At 45.2% G+C, this 22,382-nt stretch overlaps 1 protein-coding gene and 1 long non-coding RNA gene across 3 annotated transcripts in view; one reads left to right on the top strand and one right to left on the bottom strand.

Moving 5' to 3' along the window:
• The window catches only part of CTNNA2 (catenin alpha 2), a 1,094,935-nt gene extending 1,077,399 nt beyond the window's left edge, over positions 1–17,536 (top strand). Inside the window, exon 12 of one of the 2 annotated variants that reach the window (XM_086964426.1) lies at positions 16,425–17,536. In XM_086964426.1, the coding sequence (XP_086820552.1) occupies positions 16,425–16,712 (288 nt within the window). In that variant the 3' untranslated portion in view covers positions 16,713–17,536. The remainder of the gene's footprint in view (positions 1–16,424) is intronic. The other variant, XM_086964427.1, reaches the window with a different exon arrangement.
• LOC147725766 (uncharacterized) overlaps positions 1–22,382 on the bottom strand; it is a 123,512-nt gene that overhangs the window by 49,629 nt on the left and 51,501 nt on the right. Inside the window, exon 3 of the long non-coding RNA XR_015309807.1 lies at positions 632–751. This is a non-coding gene — a long non-coding RNA (uncharacterized LOC147725766). The remainder of the gene's footprint in view (positions 1–631; positions 752–22,382) is intronic.

Below are 22,382 nucleotides of genomic sequence, written 5' to 3'. Positions count from 1 at the left end.
TAACATCAGGCTTGAAAGTAACCACCTGGCCTTCAGGAAGCGTCTGAAGACATATCTGTTTCACTGAGTGTCTTCACTTTGTCCCCTGGTCTAACAGCGCTGGGATGCCTCAGGGTAGCCATGCGCTATAAAAGAGCGTATTCATTCATTCATCTAATATGTTCTAATTCATTGGAATGTTGGAAGCTCCATTGAAGACAGTAGAATGCTCTGGGCTTCTAATGGCTGGTAAAAGTCCGGAGCTCCAACATTCCATTGTTTATCGTTCACAGCTGTTGCTGTGATCAAAGACCTCAAGGAGCCTGAGGGGATTCAATTCCCCTGGGGCTCCCTGAGGCCTTTGTTCTATTTGTTACAACATTCTGCCCTCTAGTGGCGAAATTTTCTCATAGTTCACCGTAGCTCGTCTTTACTGGCTATTAAAGGCCCGCTCCCTTGTTAAAGGTTCCTCACTTTCGGCTCAGGCATTTAATGCTGGAGCAGGCCTTTAGTGGCCGGTATAATCCGCCACAGTAGGCTATAAGGCTGTATTATCTACCAAACTTCAACTCTTACAAATGGAAATATACATATATAGCCCCAGTGCTTTTCTCACCAGATTGATGTGACCCTTTGTAAATTTGTACCTTACCTTGCTTCCATTGTTCTTCGTCTGCTCCCAGTTCACATCAAGTTATGTGCACCTATCTTCATGATGTAACGGTGTCTCTCTCCTTATGTGAAGCCCCACACAAACTACGTTGGGTATGTCCTATAGAAAAAAATCGAATTAATAAATCTACAAGCCTCCTTGCTGACTTCTACCGTTACTTTTAATGTTAAAAGCAGTAGCCTGTTCTAATCATACAGCTGTTATATGATGTGTTCTATTGTAAAGTCATATCACTACGTTATCCTAAAATATCGAAAACATTTCGGAGTTTTTAAGAATGTATGTATAATGTTATATTGTCACAGAAACAAAATACTGATAAGAATATAAACGTTTGCCCAGGTGTGAAACATAGGATCTGGCACTGGTAGGGTGCTAAGATTCAAACAAGATTACTGGTGGAAGGAGGACAAGTTAATGAGGACGGGTCACTGGGAAACACTAGGGGCCTCATTTATGAGGCCGTGCATCACTTTTATGCCGCCGGTGCGTCACTTTTTGTGACGCACCAGCAGCATAAAAAATGTGCCTTGTTGCACCATATTTACAAAGTGACGCATCTAGGTAGATGGGTCACTTTGTGAACCCCTGCGCTACATTATACCTACGCCAGGTATAATGTATGCAGGGAGGGTTTTCTGACGCAAGACAGGGTCATAGAAGTGACGTAGTGAAATCTACAAGATTTCACTGCGCCACTTCTAAGACACAAATGCGTCAAGTTCTTACGCCTGCCTCACAGCAAGTGTAAGACTGACGCAGGCCCTTTCACATGGGGCTTGCCCCATGTCAAAGGACACATTGCTGGAGTTGCGTCACTTTTGTGACACACTCCATCAATGCGTCACTTTTGCGCCATACAGATACGTTAGAAATACTGATGTATCTGTAACTCCTTGCGCCATGATGTGTCATACTGTAAAAATGACGCATCATTGGTCTCGCAAGGAGGGCGCAGTGAAAAGTGACGCATCGCTGTTTTCACGCAGCGATGCGTCACTTTTCATAAATGAGGCCCCAGGAGTCCAAAATTCAGTTTTACAAAAGTTACAGACCAAATGACACAATAAGAGATGTCCCTGACCTGACAGATGCTTTTAGGAATCCGAACATTTGAAGACCTACTGCTAGAAAAAAGCTACATTTAAAAAACATATAAGTAGCGTTTGAAAGCCTAACCCAAAGTAGCTAGAAATCCCTCAAAAGACATTTTTGCAGGAAAAATCATTCGTAATTGATAATAAATAACATTTTGACCGCAGGTAAAGTCGTGCACAGAAATTTGCACCTTCACAAAGTTGGGATTTTTCACGCCTCCTTACACTCTTACCTCAAGTTCTTGAATTTAATTCTGAAATAGTTAAAGAAAAGCTGCTGTATTCTAGACAGAGACCACTGTAATGTCTCAAGATAGCTCAGTAGTTTGTTGAACCTTTCACTGAAATCTGAACCTGCTAAGTACTTTTGCAACCCGGACCGGCTTCACACAGCTATTTTATCTTTAAAGATGGAGGAAATACATTCTGTTAAATGGGGTAATGCTACATTTAAGTAGCATTGCGCCTGGTTACTCAAATGAGTTAAGAATCACATTTAAAACAGAGAAATGGTTTATGCCTAAAAATGAGTTGAGTTATAAAAACATAGAAGCCGTCTATTATGCAAATGTTTTGGAACAGCCCTGATTTAAGATGATTCACTTGGCACCTGATCAGCAGCACCTGTTAACATTCCTAAAGAAAATGCATTCAATGTATTCAGGCTGAAAAAGTATGCCATTTAACTGTGAATTATAAAGCCCACCCTGAGCCAGTTATTTTCGATCTGCACATGTTTTATGTCTCACATCATATTTATACATGAACAATACAAATACAATCTGGTTCTCATTTGTAACACTACTAATTGTGTTCTGAATGATATTCACAACTTCCGAGCATTCTAGTGTGACGTTTATTGAGAGTGGTGCCTGGGGGTGAACCAGATTGATAATCGTACAATATTTGTTTGTGAGGTGCCCTGTTCACGGTGCTGCAGCATTTAAAAGCATTCCTAAAATTGACAAAAAGACAGCTCTACATACCGAACAACAAATCATAGGGAAATTAGCAAATTCAACTCACTCCACCTAGTCTGTGTCCTACTTCCAAACTAAACAGCGGTAGTTAGCAGGGGACAGTACTAGGGCGGAGGAGCGTCGCCCCACTGCTATCTCTCAGTGAGTGAAGCAGAAACATGAAAAGGTTATAACTACAGTGTTATGTTTCTGCGTCCCGCTCTGCAAGAAAGGAGAAGGGGGCAGTTAGGTGGTCGGGTCTGCTTTAGGGCAGCGAAGGAGTGGTGTGCCCACTGCTGAGGGCGCTGACTAAACCAGTCATGCGCACTCTGTATTTCTCCACGCATGCTGCAATGTAGCCTACATGGAGAACATGGCTTCCCAGTACGCCCCTTTCTGGGTGGCGTACCGACAATCACAACTCTCAACTGGAGCGCTGTGTTTGGCTTGGGGAGGGGAGGTAGGCTGCCTGTTCCTTGAAGATGCGGGACCCAGCCAATGAAAAGGTAGGTTTTAAATATGTTTGTCTTATTATTGTTACAAATGTGGGTCCCTAGTTGGCAAAGGTAGATACCTTTGTCCAAATATGGACCCTTGCTTCTAGTCAGGGTAAGGGGGATGCACACTCTAGATAATCCCAGTGTTAAAAAGTGGATTCTTTGGTGAATGAAGACACAGGGAACTGGTTATCTTCTGAAGTAGGTTTAATCTTCAAGTTGTAGGAGTAAAACAGCTCAGCCACCCAACTGACAGGACACTCATCTCAATCTGCCACAAACATTCTAACTCTGAGCCAGGACAGCTTTGTATTCTAGAACACATATATGTCACCAAAGCATCCTAATCGGTATTAAATAAATAAGTAGCATTACAACATATCTCCGTCCTTTATACAAACAATAAGGAGGAAAAAAAAAATAAACAAATAAATAAAGAAATAAAGAAATACATTTGTTGCAAAAACATTGTACAACATAGTCACCCAAATATGAGGGAGCACGAGTAACCCTGTTTTACCTTTTTAAAACAACAGGAATAGTTTTATCTCCAACAGTTTCTGGACAGATACCCCAAAAATCTTATTTAGTGCACACAGCAACTTAAATTCCAAACTCTATGATCAGAAGTTCTTATAGCATTATCAAAGACTTTAATAACTCTTATGGGTTTTGAAAATTTAGCACCAGAAACACAGAAATCAGGCCTTTTAATCTTGACTAGATCACCAACGGCAACTTTGGTTGCTTTAACAGCATGCCTCACATCATAGTATTATTTACTCTTTAAGCATTTCTAGTCTTCCTTCTCTTGTCATGAGATAGAATCTAAAACCCCACCCTTTAGAGAAAGAAATGAATTAACCCATAGTGGTTCGAGAAAAGTATCAGGTTGTCTCCCACAAAACAAGATAAAAGGAGATTTTGCAGTCATATTACGGGGAGTAAAGGGATACACACAAACTCTCTTTGAAACCTCATCTTTCCAGTTAAGACCATTCTTCTTTGCTCGTGAGACAGTTTCTTTTAGCACTCTGCTAAATCTCTCAACGGTACCGTTGTACTCCGGGTGATATAGGGCACACTTTTTATGAACTATACTACAATTGTTAAGGAAATTCTCCATATCACCAGAGACAAGTTGAATGCCATTATCTGTGAGTAATGTTTCAGGTATACCTTCCCTGGAGATAGTTTTAAGAGATCAATCACAGTATTTGTATTCACATTCTTTGTGAAAGATATTTCTGGCCACCTTGAGAAAAGATCCATTGCAACAATGATATCAATGTCAGACCTATCACCATGTACAGGTCCTAAAATATCAAGTGCAATGTCCTTCAGGGACCACTAGGACGAGACCTCTTTTCCATGGGTTGAGTCCTAATCTTCAAACTTTTCTCACTAAGAGAACATTGAATACATTCTCTAACCAACCGTTCTATCTGTAGATCAAAACCAGGCTACCAATAATTTGAGCGTACTCTTTCTTTAGTTTGGGAGATTTCTAGGTGTGCTTCATGAGCTAAATCTAATAAATCCTTCCTCAAAGATAAAGGTGGAACTAATCTGTGACCTCTCAGAAGCAAACCTTCACAGCAGGAGAGTTGATCGCTCACACTCCCAAAAATCTTTTACAGACGAATCTCCCTATTCCTTATGGTGCCAACCATCACGAATCAGATTAAAAACATTTTGAATTACTTCATTATCCTTACAGGAATTTAACCAACGTTCATGTGAAATTACCTTATAATCAACCTTACAAACAAAATCATGGTGGTGATCAATAGCTGGATCAGTACAATTGTCAGATTTCTCCACCAGAACTAGCCTTGAAAGTGCGTCAGCAACAAAATTGTCAGAACCAGGGACATGTTTGGCAGTAAAGTTAAAACCTTGTAAACCAATAGAATCAATACCTCTGCTTGTTAAAACCTCACACAAAGGTTTGTGGTCAGTTCTTACTACAAAGGACGTACCCCAAAGAAATGTTTTGAATTTTTTAATGGCCCAAAAGACCGCAAGAGCTTCCCTCTCAATTACTGAATACCTAGATTCAACACATTTTAGACTTCTTGATATGAACATAATAGTGTTCTCAGGACACGTGCCACCTTGGTATAAGACAGCACCAAGACCTTTAAAACTGGCATGAGTAGAAATGATAGAACATTTAGTAGGGTCAAAATTGCAATTTTCGTTTTATATCAATAAATTCTTTTTTGCATAACTCATCCCACAAAAATGTAGCACCTTTTTTTAGCAAATTCCTCATATTGAATGTGGCATCTGCAAAATTTTTGATAAACTTATTATAATACTAGCAGCCCGTCCCGACCTTGTCCGGGAGCATTCAGGCTTCCCCTACCCCTGCCTGCCCCGACATTAGCAAGCTGCCTGTGCCCCCACCCGCCCCGTCCCCCGCCTGCCCCGACCCCCGCCTGCCCTGACATTGCCTTTCCTCAGCCGATCTGTTTTCCCGCCTGGCCCGACCCCCGCCTGGCCTGAGTCAATGGAGGTCGGACAGTACTACCTGCAAAATGTTCCACCCGTCACCTTGTTAGTCCCTGTCCCCCGCCTGCCCCGACACCCGCCTGCCCCGACATTGCCTTTCCTCAGCCGATCTGTGTTGTTGTAACTCCCCGTCCCCCGCCTGGCCCGACACCCGCCTGCCCGATATTGTCCCCAGAGCCTTACCTCAGCCGCCGCTCCTTAGTTCACCACTCCTCGCCGCTCTGCTCCTCACCGCCTGTGTTGTTGTAACTCCCCGTCCCCCGCCTGGCCCGAAACCCGCCTGCCCCAACATTGTCCCCGGAGCCTTACCTCAACTGCCGCTCCTCAGTTCACCGCTCCTCGCTGCTCTGCTCCTCACCGCCTGTCCGTTGCCGCTCCTCCCCCGCGCCATGTCCGCCTCTCCGCTGTTTGCACCGCCGCTGGCCTGTCCACTGCTCCTCAGGTCACCGCTCCTCCCCCGCACCATGTCCGCCGCTCCTCGGACGCCGCTCCTCCCAGTGCTCCTGACATGAGCATGCACGTCGCGGCCGGCGCTACTTTGGAGGGACTACTTTTTTTTAAATATAAATTTTGTAAATAACGTTTTTTTTTTAAATTTATATAGCCTATGTCCTTCTGCTTGCCCTGACATTTTCAAACATGTATTGGGTGTTTGGATTGGTGGTGTACTTTTCGAGTTTACCTGGCTCAAAGGACACAGTTCTCTCTTTATAATAGTAGTATAGATTCAGGCATCCCCAAAAATCGCATGAGCTCTTCTTTGGAGATGGGTGCAGTTAAATCTCTTATGCTGTTAACTATCTCTGCCTTGGGAACTACTCCTTCAGCAGTTATGGTGTGACCCAAATAATCAATTTTGTCTTTACCAAATTTGCACTTCTTACGTTTAATAGTAAGATTGTGAGTTGCGAGTCTGTCTAACACTTGTCGGACTCTCTTTCCATGTTCTAATTCATCACTCCCATACACCAAAATATCGCCCTGATAAACACAGACTCCAGGAACATTAACCAGTATTTTCTCCATAACTCGCTAAAAGACGGAGGCAGCGGAGAGTAAACCAAAGGGAAGTCTTATGAATCTAAAAGTTCCAAAAGGTGTAATGAAAGCAGTTAAATCTCTGGAGGACTGGTCAAGTAAAATCTGGTGGTATGCATATGTCAAATCAATAGTGCTAAAAATGTTTGCACCACATACCATGCTTAAGAGTTCAGAGATATTTGGGAGTGGATATTTATCTACAAGAACACATTTGTTGAGCTGTCTGAGATCTCAGAGACCCATCAGCTTTCCTGGCGGCCACCACCGGACCCAACCATGATGTTCCTTCCACCTCCTCAATGATACTTTGAGATTTAAGCTTTTATAATTCTTTTAACATTTCATCTTTAACAGTGAAGGGAAAATGTTGTACCTTACTAGATACAGGAACATATCCTGGAGACAATGTTATCTTATGACAATAACCCTTTAAACATCCTAACTTGTCGCCAAATACTTGCGGATACTCTTCCATCAGCTGGGTTTGTAAGGAAGAGTGATTCACAGATAAGGAAGATTGATCTACAGACTTGATAGTCTATTTAATAATGATGGGAGGAGTGCTATTGGGGTCTAACATGACACCCAGATCTTTTTGATGCCACCAACTAATTATTGTGCCACCTTTCTTGGAGACATAGATCTTACATGAAGTAAAACGACCTTCATACTCTATTAGACCCAAAAAATAACCTCTCAATTCAATAGGATCTCCACCATAGGCAGTAGGTTGGATATCAGCTTTTAAAAGATTAACTTTAGAACTTAAGTTATCACTGAAAAATGTACTAGAAACAATTGTAATTTTAGCACCGGAGTCAAACAACACTTTTGTTTTATGACCTTCCACAAGTATAAATTCCAAAGGTCCATCACCCCCGACCTGAACTACAATTTATCCACATTCAAAATCATGTTGAGCATTAGCATCATCATGTGAAACCTCATTGACACTTCGTTTAGAAGCTTTGGTTCTGCAGGCGCTAACAAAGGGACCCTTTTTTTTACAATAAGTGCATGTGGCATTTAAAGCTGGACAAGACTTATTATTCGCCCAGTGTCCGGTACTGTTACATCTATAACATTTATTATCTTTTCTAAATTTAATATTAGATTTGTTAGAAGGTTTGTTTTCAGATTGAAGTTTTACCTGAGACTCTTTTGACTTGGAGGATAGATTTGTGTCAACCACAGAAACATCTTTAGTAAGATGTTTCTTAATTTCCTTGACACATTCCAAGGAATGCTCTATTCTTTTGGCTATAACTAGGACTTCATCTAGAGAGGGTTCATCCTTAAGCCATAATTCATCACATACTTTCTCAGATGCACACCCAAGCATAAATTGTAGCAATGAGTATATCAAATTTACAAGTAGAAGCTAAACGTCTCAGACATAGTTCTGAATACTTTCCCCTTCTTTTTGCATGCGTATACCAACATGGTAACACTCTAAAATAGTACTGACCTTAGGCAAATAATGTGCATCCAGTTTATAAATACACAGTTCAAATTAATTCACATTTGCTGCAGCACTGTCTGGAACATCTAGGAGATTGTCAAAAACATCCTGCCCTTCTGATCCAAGGCAATGCATGAGTAGAGCAGTTTTTCTCTCAACGCTGAGAGGTGTGCTGCAAACACGAGCATAGCGCTCAAACACTTTTTTCCATTTAGACCATTTGATAGGAGGATCTCCTGGAGTTAGTAGGAAAAATGAAGCTGTTAAAATATCCTTGAAATTAGGTTTGCAGGACAAGATCTCCGCAAAGCAATCACTTGTAACAAGATAACTATCTTTAAAAATGTTTTGCAAGAACATTTGCTGGCAAAAAACTTTGAGGCTTATTTATGAGCCTCTTGCACCGTTGGTGCGTCACGTTACATGACGCACTAGGGGCGCAACCTTCTGCATGAATTTTAAAGGTACACGTAAAGCCACCCTGCATGGATTTAAGTGTGCTCGTAAATATTGCCCCATTCAAAGCAACACATTACGTGTTAGGGGCGTGACATGAGTGTTGCTGTGGGTGTTCCCACGCAACACCCATGTCCACTGATGCAATTCTAGATTTACCAGCAGTTGTAAACCAGAAAATGCATCAAAATGCTACACCACCCCCAGGGTTGGTGTAGCGAGGCGAAACGAAGAGCAGTTTTTATTCCTCCTAGTATTTTCCTCTTTTAATGTGTGCTGCATTCTAGAGCATGCATTTGGCAAGGAAATCACCTCAAGTGATTGTTTTTGAGCAGAAAGGTGGCCCTTCCTGTACAAAAACAGTCTCCCCACGATGCAGGCATCCTTGCACCATGGTGCAAGGGTGCTTGCGCCGGCGTATGGCAGCAGTTTGTGCGCCAGCGCAGGAAAAGGCATGGAGATGTGGCATGTGATGCAAATATGTGGCATGCCTGTGCCTCGAAACTAACGCAGTGTGGAGCAGCAAATTAACTTGCAGCACTGCACTGCATTAGTTTCTCATAAATAAGCCCCTTTGCATTGTAGAATTTTGAGTTATGTTGAGAATGTCATCTACCTTTCCAAACTGCACACAGTTTAAAACTATATGCCATTATTACCTACCATGTTAAAGACTGCTGACAAGTCTAGTCATATATCATCTGCTTCAACAGTCTGATAACATGTCTGTCAGCAGTGAGTGAACATTTTTTTACACTTCTGAGTCTAATGAATTTTTAATGAGGTGAGAAAGCTCTTTTATTTGTGTTTGTGGCACAGCCCATTATAAAAACACAGGTTCAGAAAAAAAATTAGCAATAATTTTTATGCAAGATTTTCACAAGTTGTGATGTTGTTGTAGCAACACTTGCGTAATTAGCATTCTTTCCTAGTCAGTGTCCTTTCTGGAGATGGAGAACGATGTTCCCCTCCAGGCCTAGAATTATATACTTCACTAGGTTTTCCTCATGGACACTTGGCCATACAATGAACATTTAAATAGTCTTGACACTGTCATAAAGTGATATAATATAATAGTGATATAGTATCTCTGTATTTTCTACAGCACTGAGAGTTCTCATTGTTAGAAATGGGATTTCTGGTTGGCTAAGGCTTGCGCCAAAGCCAGGCAGAAACCACCACTCTAGACAGGGCAAGGGAGTTACATGCTGAAGATAACCCCTGCTCACCCCCATGGTAGCTTGGCACGAGCAGTCAGGCTTATCCCAGAGGCAATGTGTAAAGCCTATGTGCAAAACACACACACAGCAGCTCCAAACTAGGCACACTACAAAAGAAACTCCACACAATGCGAATTGGCACATCAGTGGCCCGAATCATTTCCAGAGGATTCAGTTTGGGGAGCAGGTATCGGATAGGGGCATCCTCCCTTGTGGAGTTCTCTAGGGGTCCCCGCTCCTTGTCAACATATGCCTAGTGGCAGCCCTAGCCCGCATGCACTGCCGAATTTTCAATTACGTGGATGACACTCAACTCATTCTTCGGATCAACAAATCCACCCACACTCAGACTCAAAACATCCTTAGATTTATAGTTAATTGGATGCCAACAAACTCAGTAAAAATTAACCCGACAAAACAAAAGTCCTGGTCGTCCCCACAAAAATGTAACCCTTGGAATTATCTTTTCTGGCTCCAAGACCTGGGTGACACCCCCACAACAGTACCAGTTGTGAAAAGCTTGGGCATAAAAATAGACTCCAACCTCTCCCTGGCCAATCAAGTCACCACAGTGGTTGGTACCTGTAGAGGGCTCATGAGACAGCTGCAGAAACTTGTCCCCATCCTCTCAACGGCAACACTACAGACGATAGTGTCAGCTACAATTGTCTCCAGACTAAACTACGGGAATGTCCTTTACATCGGCCTCCCCCAGTGCCTAATCCATAAGTTACAGGTGGTACTGAACAACGCAGCCAGGTTGATATTTAGGCCCCCTAGAAGTACTCACGCCACCCCTCTACTATGCAAGCTGCCCTGGCTCCCGATTAAACAGAGAGAAAAGTTTAAGCGTCTCTGTATTACCCATAAGGCAATTTATGGAAACGCCCCATCCTATAATAAAGACCACCACAAGAACAATGTTCCGAGCTGTACATTACAATAATCACAGGCTTGCCACTTGGCCACTCCACGTTGCAACACCGTATCCAGAGGGGGCAGAGCTTTCTCTGTCTTACTCTCACAACTTTGGAATCAGCTGCCTGATCACCTTCGCAGGCCCCTGCACTCCTCCCCGTCAGGAAACAACTCAAAACTGTCCTATTTAGGTAGGCCTTAAACACTGTTTAATTACCTCTCCCTTGCGATGCTGGTGATGCCACCTCCAACTGGCCCTTGTCCCCTCTCTTTCTAAGCGCTTAGAGACCTGTCGGTGATTTAGCACTATAAAAAAATAAACTAACATAACATAACATAACAAGGTTATATCAAAAATAGCCTTTGTATTATTATAAACACATTAGAAGCATAATCACACATTTACACTGTCCCAACTGTCACTAGGCAATATTCACAGGGGATTAGATACAGGACCATGCCAATCGAGCCATGGTCAGAACCATCAGGTAAGTAAAACCACAAACAGTAACTTCTGGTACCATAATGACCTAAGCATTACCACATTGGGCATAAAACACAGTAGGCCCAAACCTCATTAGCATAACCACATTACGCAATAATCACGGTGCATAAATCACACTATACAAACCCCATCAGCATAAACACCTTATGCATAAATCATTGTAGGCATCACATTAGGCATAAATCACGTTGTGAAACCACATTAGGTATCCACATAAGCATAAACACATTATGCGCCATATTTGAGCTCTGCGCCCTACAACATAAAACTGACCCCCCGACCAACTGGCCTCTAAAGGGAGGACCCCAATGCTATATGTCCTGCAAAGTCAGGGCTCACCTGCCAATGCAGCGAAAACACAGGGCACAGATGCGCTGGTGCCTGGGATGCAACTCACCCCTTTCTCAACAATAGAACTGGCCCCCATGTGTTGCAGTTGCCCACTGTCCGGCGGGCAGCTGTGACGAAATGAAGCACTGGCACTATAGTGCCTCGTGAGCCCCACTGGGACTCTCACACAAGAAAATTGCCCCCACATTGCAGCTGCCTTCTGTCAAGCAGGGCAGTTGTGGGGAACAATCAGGAACAGGCACCACCCTTGCCTTAGGAGCAACCACAAGGGGGGGGGGGCACCAACAATATGCCCCGACATACACCCCCTACCGGACTCCCATTGTGGCCCTCACTCACCGGAGTCTTCTCTGTGGTCTTCTTCCTCCTCCGGTCCCCTTGTGGCAATAGTAAGGCACTGCCAAGGAGCCGTGGGAGACCCCTGCTCCCGGGGCCTCTCCTCAATAGGGCAGCAACACGCCGGGCTCTCTCTGCTCATGAGAGCGCAGCCTGGAATCCGGCCACAATGTTGAATCACACGGGGCACCCTCACTCTCAAGGGAGCCCTGTTGACCCGCCGCACTCTCTGTCTTCACAGGGGCGCCCTGGGGGGCGGGGTAGGATCCTGTGCTACACGCAGCCCGGCTTCTCCTGCCTTCACCCGGGCCCCCTCCTGGGACCCGGGACTTCGTTGTGAAGCCTGCGAGGCACTGGACTTCCTGCTTCCGGGCCTCGGCTGCGGTAGGCTCCGCCCCCAACCAGGTGAGTTGCATGACTTACGGGGCCGCGGAGGTGTCTTCTCTGGCAGCAGCCAAGTGCGGGTGGGCACCCGCCTGACCAATACTACTGTAAGCGGGGTGTGCACCTGCCAATTAGCGCTGCATGCAGGGTGGGCACCCGCCTCTAATAAATCAGCAATGTGGGATGGGCACCCGCTAACAAAATGCACAAATAAGCAGAGTGGGCATCCGCTTCCCCCGGCAGCTCAGGGGAATCACCACGTCAGGCTGCCAGCTCCTCTTGGGCAATTAGAATGTCATGCTCTCAAGGTGCTAAGCCCCTCCAAGTTCCTAGGGTAAGCTAAGTCGGGAATAAACAGTTTTTGGGGCTGAGGCCACCCCAGCAGGGTGCAGCCAGGCAGGCCAGCATGCAGGGACCCCCATGAAGCTGAAGCTGGGTCCTACGGCAGTTCCTCCTGGCAGTGTGTCTCCCCCAGCCCAAGTAAGCACAGGAACAAATCCTTTTCATTGGGTCACAGGCCCTATCTTTATACCACTTTTCCCCTTTGTCTACAAAGCACAGGACTTGGGGAAACCAGTTCTAACTGGTCTGGAGCACTCTGTGTACCAGGCTCCTCTTCCCTATTGTTAGGTGGGGACTCGTCATCCGACACACCACAGGAGGGTTAGCCGGCATTCACTAGGGCAGGCACCATCCTATTCAGGGACCAGGGACTTCTTCTCCCACCACTCCAAATGCAGATGTCCCATTCAGCCTAGCGCTGACTCACCTTGCCCCTCCTAGAGCCACACACACGTCACCAGCCCGTCACTCAAAGGCCAGAAATGGAATTGACATCTATCAGGCAGACAATTAGCACACAGAAACTTCTAAAAGTGGCATTTCTTAGTGGGATTCCATAGGCAGCAAATTGTCCTCGACACTGGGCTCTCACATTTCCATTGATCTTGGCCTTGTCATTTTTGGTCTGAGCAGTAAATCCCGCAATGCTGCCTCTAACCTGGTGTTTTATTCCATTCTGGCGGCGCGTAGGGAAATTTGTAGACACTGGAAGGACGCCCTGCCACCCACCTTACATGAATGGCGTTCTTCAATCCTTCATATCTCAAAACTCGACCTGGCAAGGAGTGGGAATCTGAGTAGGAGAGCTTTTTGGACACAGTTGGAGCAGTCACGTTGAGCCTGGGGTTTTTTTTTTCTTTTTTTTTTTTTACCCCAGGTCCTATGATTAATGCAGGCATCGCTCACCCTTGGTTCTATGGCAAGTTGCCGTGGCGCTAGTGGGTTTCGGTATCTCGGGCACTATCTACCAACAAATTGCCCTGTGCTTGAGTTTACAAGGCTTGCGTGTATTTACTGATGGGACTTGGCCGCCACCCTCTCCTATGCTATCCCTGCCAGCTGATGCTGAGACAGTATAGAGGCACAGCCTGATTTCCTGCTCTGTGGCAATTTTTGTTTTGATAGATTGGAGCTATGCATGCAAATGAGGATAAAAAAATAATAAATAAAAAGTGGCATTTCTAAAATAGTTATAATAAATCTGCACACATCATTGCGTAGCATTTATAATCACTATTCCAAACATACCAAATTTGACCACGCTGCGCCTCTCATATCAGGGATTACCACTGAAAAACTTATCAGGGAATCCCCAATTCATTCCTATGGGAGGGCAGCCCCACAGTAGTGAGAAACTAAAATGGCTGTTTGTCACTACCAGAACATGTCACACACTTAAGGTACCTGTACCTACAATGCACCCTGACTATAGGGCTAGCTAGGGCCTACCTTAAAGGTGACTAACATGTAGTAAAAGGGGGGTCACGGACATGGCACACACTTTAGGTGCCACGTCATAGCGCAGTGATACTGCGCGCACAGGCCCTGCAATGGCAGCGGCCTGAGATAGGTTTGAAAGGCTACTTTGGTAGGTGGCGCAATCAGTGCTGCAAGCCCACCAGTAGCATTTAATTTACCAGCCCTGGGTATCTGAGATACTACTTTACAAGAGACTGACAGGTAAATTAAATAGGCTAAATAGGTGTAGACCCATCTTACCATATTTAACACAGAGAGCGCACACATTTTACACTGGACAGCAGTGCTAAAGTGCCCAGTGTCCTAAAATCACCAACACCCTGTCAGAAAAAAGGCTAGGAGAAAGGCAAAACGTTTAGGGATGACCCTGCAAAAAGGGCCAAGTCCAACACTCATCTACTACTTTTTTAAATAGCTATTTGTATCCTTGATTGTGAAGTTGGCTTGGTGTGGAGGGGTGCATTTGTGCCAGTGAATGCTGTTTTTCACCAGCACTTACATAACAGTGGCACATATTTATGACAGTCTGCCACATGGTGGGACAGTCTATTTTTAAAAGAGCAAATAAGCAAAGTGTTTAACACAGCAGTGATCTCCTGAGAAATATCTCGGCCGTAGAGCCTAGTGTGTTTTTTTTTGTTTTTTACAAATGAAGCACTGGGTTGAGGCTATGAGCATTCGGATGTGTTTTCTCAGGTACTTTAGTGTGGAGCTGAAAAGTATTGCTGACGGCTTACGATTGACTCCAAAGTCTGACATTTTGAAAATTAGGGACTTTTGAGTAGATTTTGGACACAAAAAATAAATTATGAAATAACTGCAAATGTTGGATGACAGATGATCCACTCTCCCATCCTAAAGTGAAATCGTTATTGATCTACCTTGGTTTAGCCTTGGGCTGGTCTCCAGCCATTCAGTCACTGAAGGCCTCATAGATTTTCAACGACTCCGACTAACCAACCCACAAAAACACAAGGGCCCATGTTTATGAAGCCTTGGCATTGTCCTTGCATCACACAGGTTGACGCAAGGACAATGCAATGGCGTCAGCAATATTTACAAAGCCATGCCAGGCCTGATTTGCTTGGCCTTGTAAAGGAATGTAACACAAGGCAGCTGCTTGTGCTGAGAATCGTTACATTTTAACTTGGGGCGGGGGTGTTCCGTGGGTGGAGCATGGGTGGTTCCATTCATCCACCCATGAATTGTGGAGCATTCCTGGATTTGCAAGACTTGTAATCCTAGGAATGCACCAAAATGCTACGCCATCCCATGTGAGGCATAAAAGCGAGACATATCCTTAGCTCTCCTCCTTGTTACCTCTTTTAATGTGTCCTGAATTCTGCAGCACGCAAAGAAAGAAGTAAATACCTCTAATTAATGTTTTTCTGCAGGAAGGTGTCCCTTCCTGCACAACGCAATCCTGCTCGTAACACAGGCAGCTTGCGTTGGCTGCACACAGTGCGCCAATGCAAGGACAGAGCAGAAATGCTCCATTTCATTGTAAATATGGAACATTTCTGCCCTCTCCCGTTGACGCAATGCAGCGCGGCAACTTTGCTTGTTGTGCTGCATTGAGTGAGCGTTTATTAAACATGGCCCTTGATTTGCTGAAACGTGTCGAACTCCTCGGAGGAGTGGAAGTACTTCTTGTTCCACCAATCCACCACATTGGAAACAGGGGCTCTTTTCAAGCTCCCTTATTCACAGTGGTGGCTGGTACAGGTAAGAGCAGTGTGACGGTGGGGTGGGGCAGGGTCCAGGCGCGGTGGGTGGGAAGTCGACAGACGACGGTATAGGAAAAATGAAATTAAAAAATAAATAAAACCACTTCCGGTGAGCGCAAGGTAAGTCGTTTTATTTATTTTTTCATTTAATTTTTGCTATCCCGTCATCTGTCAACTTCTCCCCCACCCTGCCCATCCCAACTGTGCCGGCCACCACTGCTTATTCATGTTACCTCGTTGGCTGGCAGGCAAGTGCGAATATTCAGATGTCAAGTATGTTTTTTGTTATCATTTTCAGCAAAGATATACCTGAAGCACGACCCATTGCACCTTTATGGGAAATGTGCACTATTCACTGCAGCTGGTCATGTGTATTGTGTTTCTTGTATATCACCGGAGCCTCCATCTGGGCCTCATTTTTTTTCACCCTAGCTGCACATTTGCGTTGCATGAATAACCCCTTTCTTCTGTTTCTCTGCAGTTGGACAGTGCAACGTCCCTCATCCAGGCAGCCAAAAACCTAATGAATGCCGTGGTCCTCACAGTAAAAGCATCTTACGTGGCGTCTACGAAATATCAAAAAGTCTACGGCACCGCTGCGGTAAACTCACCTGTGGTATCTTGGAAGATGAAGGCACCCGAGAAAAAACCCCTAGTCAAACGAGAGAAACCGGAGGAGTACCAGACCCGAGTGAGGAGGGGGTCTCAGAAGAAACACATCTCACCAGTTCAGGCCTTAAGTGAATTCAAAGCTATGGACACCTTTTAACCCACTAGGCTTTAGCAACATTGTTCTTTTTCAGTTTCGTTTTGTATGCATACCTGCTGACTTGTATGCGTCTGGCATGAGAGATGTAAAGAAAATGTATCCGTTTTGCATGCAACACAGGACTTTTTCCAGGACATGAGAAGATGAAATATGCCAAGCGATGAAGCAAAGTGAACACTGCTCCAATATTAAGTGCAGAAGTTGTGTGTTACCTTGAGCACACAACTGGCCAAAGAGTTTCTTCTGCAAACATCTTTGTGCATGCAAGAAACTTTGGGGTTGGCAGGAATACCGAGGGGGAAACCCGGAAGTGCTAATGGTAGACATTTAAACTTGTGTTGCTCGTGTTGCTGTGCAAAAAAGTAGAAACACAAATCAGCCTGATTGCGTGGCCCAAGAAGCAAGCAATGTCCCTTTCCACTGCCCCTTGTTTGAATGGAGAATCCTAGTAGGATCTGGACGCCTAGGCCTTGCCGAACAAAGCCTCCCTCAGCTTTTCACCTGTTTTGTTTTCACGTTCCTTGTGCTGCTGTCTGAGTGAGCTCCTGAGTTTTCCCTTGATGCCCTGTTTATAACAGAGTTTGTTCATTTTCCAACTGGAGTCTGTCTGGTGAACGTACGAAGCACAACATGGTGACATTGCATTTTATATGGCTCATATTTAATTAGAAGTTCAGTAGATGGCCTGGTGGTAGGTAGACCGTGTATACAGTTTGGACACTGAGGACCCGACAACTAGAGACAATTATGTAGGCGTAGCTGAAAAATAAGTTATCAAATTTACCTCTGTATCCTCTAACTTAATAAAGTCATTTACTCTTGGCTTCCTGTGTTTTGTTCACCTAAGCACTTCCTTGGGCATGCAGGAATCATGAGGAAAACTGGCTTTGTGGAGCACTGACGGTCAATTGGATAGTCCAAGCTGCATTATTAAACTCCATTATTCCTCTCACTCTTGTCTTGCAGCCTGGGCTGATCAAGATTTGAACGCAGGCGTTGCTAAACTGGGTCACCGCGTTCTGTGCTGCTGCTGCATGTTGAAAGGCGTGCTCTTTGTGTGCTAAATATAAAGCAATATGAAAGCAACCAACACTAGCCCGAGCATTAATGTTTCATGATTGCCGCCTATGTTTCGGCTCAAAGACAAGTTCATTCTACATCACTAAGGACCGCATCAGGGCATGTGGTCCTCAGGTACCCTGCAACCAGACAAGTCTCAGCTGAGGACAGCACGGGAATTCCATGTTTACCAACATTTTGTGATCAGTCCCACACACGTGCAACACAATGATGAAGATCTGACGCTGGAATTCATGAATTGGTGAATCTGAAATTGTGGGTAATAGTGATTTGTGAAATTATTATAGGTGTGCAAGGAGCTAAGCGCTATTCAGACTGTTATTGGGTCTCAACCGACGCACTGAATTATGGGAGTATGGGTAATGTGGGTTTGTAGCCATAGCTTGGTGGGTTATTCAGAAGGGGGAAAATAAGATATCACATTGGTGTGGTACTAATATATTCTACCCACAATATCGTCCTATAGAAAATTTGTTACCGAAATATCCTTAACAAAAATGTTGCCCGATTAAAGGTAATATTAGAAAGTCTACACCCAGTGGGACGAAGTTTTCATGAGCCATATGTCGAATAGAATATTTCTGTCAGGCAATATTCTTGCTGAGAATCTCTGATGTGTATCCAGAAGGCCTGTGCGGAGATCCACAGCCAAGGATGCTAATGGTAAGTCACATCTGTACCTCCAGCCAGTGCAAGAGAATAGACATGAAAATGAAATACCCCCACTTCCAATCCTATTCAAGCAGGCGTGAGCGAGCCGGTGAGGTAAGAGCACCCAGCAGTCATTTGGGATAGTTCTTCTTCTGAGGGATTTCCGAATATCTTTCAACCTTTTGGCTTCCATCCGTCCATCCATCCGTCCGTCCATCCATCCTTTTCTTGTTTTAATCCCCTTGTCTGCTTTCTCTCCATGTTTGTGTTTTAATTCTCTCCTTTATCCAGCCACCCTTCGATATGACCATAAAGCCGGTGTCATGCAACACCTGTTTCTGTACTCAAGAAATGTCTCAGATTCCATGGACTATAATGCTTCAATACAGTGTTAATTCACTTTCTAGAAGGAATCTTTGGTGCCAAGTGTCCAAGATGCGCAGCTCCATCCAACACAAGGAAATGTATATGCTGCGGAAGGACTATAAATGAATGAAAATAATGTTTATAGCATTTGTTATTGCTACTTGTACTTGACCACAGGAAGAAGCAGAAATGTAGATAATGCCTTTTAAAGCCAACTAGAACTGCTGGGTGTGGTGTAATATATTTGATAAGCAGTGTAGATTGACCGACAGAGCCAGGTAGCATCATAAAAAATACCACTGGATGAGCAGAGCAACAGTGACACAAATTGTAATTTTTACATTTGGAGGGGTGGGTGGAGGGTTATTACATAACATCATTTAGTTGCCAATGAGCCAATTTGCAACTTAATGGTGCAATGAGAAAATCGTCATTAATCTACATTCCCTTTCTCACAGTCCTTACTGTATGACTTTGGGTCTCATCCTGGGGACATGTGTAAGCCATTTTCTAGATAAGAAAAGACCGTACCTTGTGATGTGGAGTGGTGTGGCTCACTGGTTAGAGGCGGCAGACCCAGAAGCAGAGGACGGCCCGGGACCAGGGTTCAATCCCCGACGCGGCAGGGTCGTGAACCAGGGTCAGCAGACAGGATAATTCCCGCCTCGGTGCCTACTCTAACCAGGGATCACACTCGGCAACTCTGGGCATTAGCTTGCCTCATCTCCACAACAGCCCCCAACAAACGCTGGGGATGCCTGGTTTCACCTTGGGGATACCCAGGAGGGGGAAACCCAGGACGGGTTCCCCAGCGGTCTATAGCACCAGGACGTCTCCGGGTAGCAGTGCGCTTTACAAGACACACACATTTTACATGTCAAGACTCTATTTCATGTTCTCCTCCCCTTTGGCTCCAAAAGAGCACCACAGCCCTGCCTAGGAATTATTAAGCTGCAGCATGCATGGTATGTGGCGACCCATTGGGCTGGGTTACAGACTGTGTTTAGAAAGATTTGAGTTGAGTGATGACCTCCGTGTCTATCTTCCATGCCACAGTTCTTATTCTCCAGGACCAGAGAAGCACCCTTACTTCCCCCATGGCCCTAAAAGAAAGAACAACCAAAAATAGGACTGTCTTGTTGTGCTAAAGAAAGAACCACGTTGAGCATATATTCAAAACTAGACTGCCTACCAGACCCAAACTGCAGGAAGGTGAACCCGCAATAAGGTCCACATAGGAGGCCGTCTGACTACTCAGAGCCCTTGCCACAACCATGGGATGTAAAAGGGACAGAAGCTTCCCTCGTGTAAACAAGTGAGTAACTAAGTCAAGAAGCATCCTACCATGGCCGTGTCACTGAAGCAGTGAAGAAGAAACCGACAAGGGTCAGTTAGTGGTCAGACACAGCAAAGAACCAAGACATCAACACTAGGTAAGAGAGAAGTAGACAAATGCCAAAGAGGAGTTATGTGGCCTGAAGGGAGCAGCAGCCCTGGGACAAAGTACCTTGGTAATGGAAGAACCTGCACATTGGGAAAGCATTGTAGAGACCCCTGACCAGGTAGGTATATAAGTTGAGTAACGTATAGTTCCCCACAAGAGGAGACAGGAGAAGGGTCAAGCTATACAAACTGGTACAAGGGCCAAGTCAAGTCAAGTCAATAAATTTATATAGCGCGCTACATACCCAGACGGTCTCAAGGCGCTTGAAGAAGGATGGTGAATTACTTGTCAAATAACCACGTTTTGAGTTGCTTTCTGAATGCTAGGTGGTTCTGAGTAAGGCGAAGGTGAGTGGGAAGTGAGTTCCAGGTTTTAGCTGCCAGGTAGGAGAAGGATCTACCTCCCATGGTGGTTTTGTTGATGCGAGGTACAATGGCAAGGGCTTGGTTGGAGGATCGTAGCTGGTGGGGGGGGGAGTAGAAGGACAGTCGTGTGTTGAGGCATTCAGGTCCGATTTCGTAGAGTGCTTTGTGTGCGTGGGTAAGGAGCCGGAAAGTAATCCTCTTATTGACGGGGAGCCAGTGGAGGTCTTTCAGGTGACCAGAGATGTGTTCTTTACGCGGGATGTCTAATATGAGCCTGGCCGAAGCGTTCTGGATGCGTTGGAGTCTTCTCTGGAGTTTTGCGGTGGTACCGGCGTAGATGGTGTTTCCGTAGTCCAGTCGGCTCGTGACCAGAGCGTGTGTGACTGTTTTTCTAGTTTCGGTGGGGATCCAGCGAAATGTTTTTTTGAGCATGCGAAGAATGTTGAAGCAAGAGGAAGAAACGGCGTTGACTTGTCTGTTCATCGAGAGTGAGGAATCCAGGATGACGCCCAGGTTCCGTGCGTGGTCCGTCGGGGTGGGTGCTTTTCCAAGGGCCTCTGGCCACCAAGAGTCATCCCAGGCGGAGGGGGAGGTGCCTAGGATGAGGACTTCTGTTTTGTCTGAGTTCAGTTTCAGACGGCTGTGCTTCATCCATTCTGCTACTTCTTTCATTCGTTCATGCAGGTTGGTTTTGGCAGTGTTAGGGTCTCTGGTGAGTGATAGGATCAGTTGAGTGTCGTCGGCGTAGGAGATGATGTTGAGGTTGTGTTGGCGTGCGATGACCGCGAGGGGGCTCATGTATACGTTGAAGAGGGTGGGGCTGAGTGAGGATCCTTGTGGGACGCCGCAGGTGACTTCAGTGGCCTCTGACTTGAATGGTGGAAGGCGGACTCTCTGGGTTCTTCCGGTGAGGAACGAGGTAATCCATTCCAGTGCTTTTCCTTGGATTCCGACGTTTCTGAGGCGTTGTAAAAGAGTGCTATGGCAGACCGTGTCGAAGGCAGCGGAGAGGTCGAGGAGGATGAGGGCGACAGTGTCTCCGTTGTCCATTAGAGTTCGAATGTCGTCTGTTGCTGCGATGAGGGCGGTTTCAGTGCTGTGCTTGGCTCGGAAGCCGGATTGTGAGGAGTCGAGGGATTTGTTGGTTTCGAGGAATGCGGCGAACTGGTTGTCATCACCCCTTTATTCTGTGAGAAAACCTGTCCCAAGCCACTGTTACAAAGACAGGAACCCCCCCCAAGCAGGATAAAGCATCACCATAGGCCAAGATCTAATTTCAAACAGCGGACAAAGGAGCTGTACGGCTTAAATGCCATGCGCACAAAAGGACTAGAAAAAAAACAGAGGAACCCCCCCCCCCCTAGGAACACAGGGAAATGAAGACCCTGCCAGGCCCACTGCAACCAACTGGAGGCCAAGAGGGCTGGGAAGTGCCATGAAAGAAAAATCCATACCACAGAAGGAAACTTTAGTAAGGTGGATTACCAGCTTCCCAGACAAGACAAGCCATGTGCCAGACAGGGATCACCAACAACCACAGGACCCGGAAGCTCTAAAGGACACCAGGGCAGACTGGCCTATAGGGCAATCGGGGAGTTTTCTGGTCCATTTTAAGGCAAGGTGGGCTGTTTTTATTCTTAATTGACCTTGATATTACCACAAACTTTGCCTGTAGCAAACAAAAAAATGCATGCAGTCTCTCATATCTTGCAAAAAAAAACATACAGCGTGTGTAAAATTGGGCGGATTTGCAAATGTGGGGCA

The sequence above is a fragment of the Lissotriton vulgaris genome, chromosome 3_2 (assembly GCF_964263255.1).
Source record: "Lissotriton vulgaris chromosome 3_2, aLisVul1.2, whole genome shotgun sequence".
NCBI lineage: Eukaryota > Metazoa > Chordata > Amphibia > Caudata > Salamandridae > Lissotriton > Lissotriton vulgaris.
The sequence above is the reverse complement of the archived record's forward strand: the minus strand, read 5'-3'. Positions and strand labels throughout refer to the sequence as shown.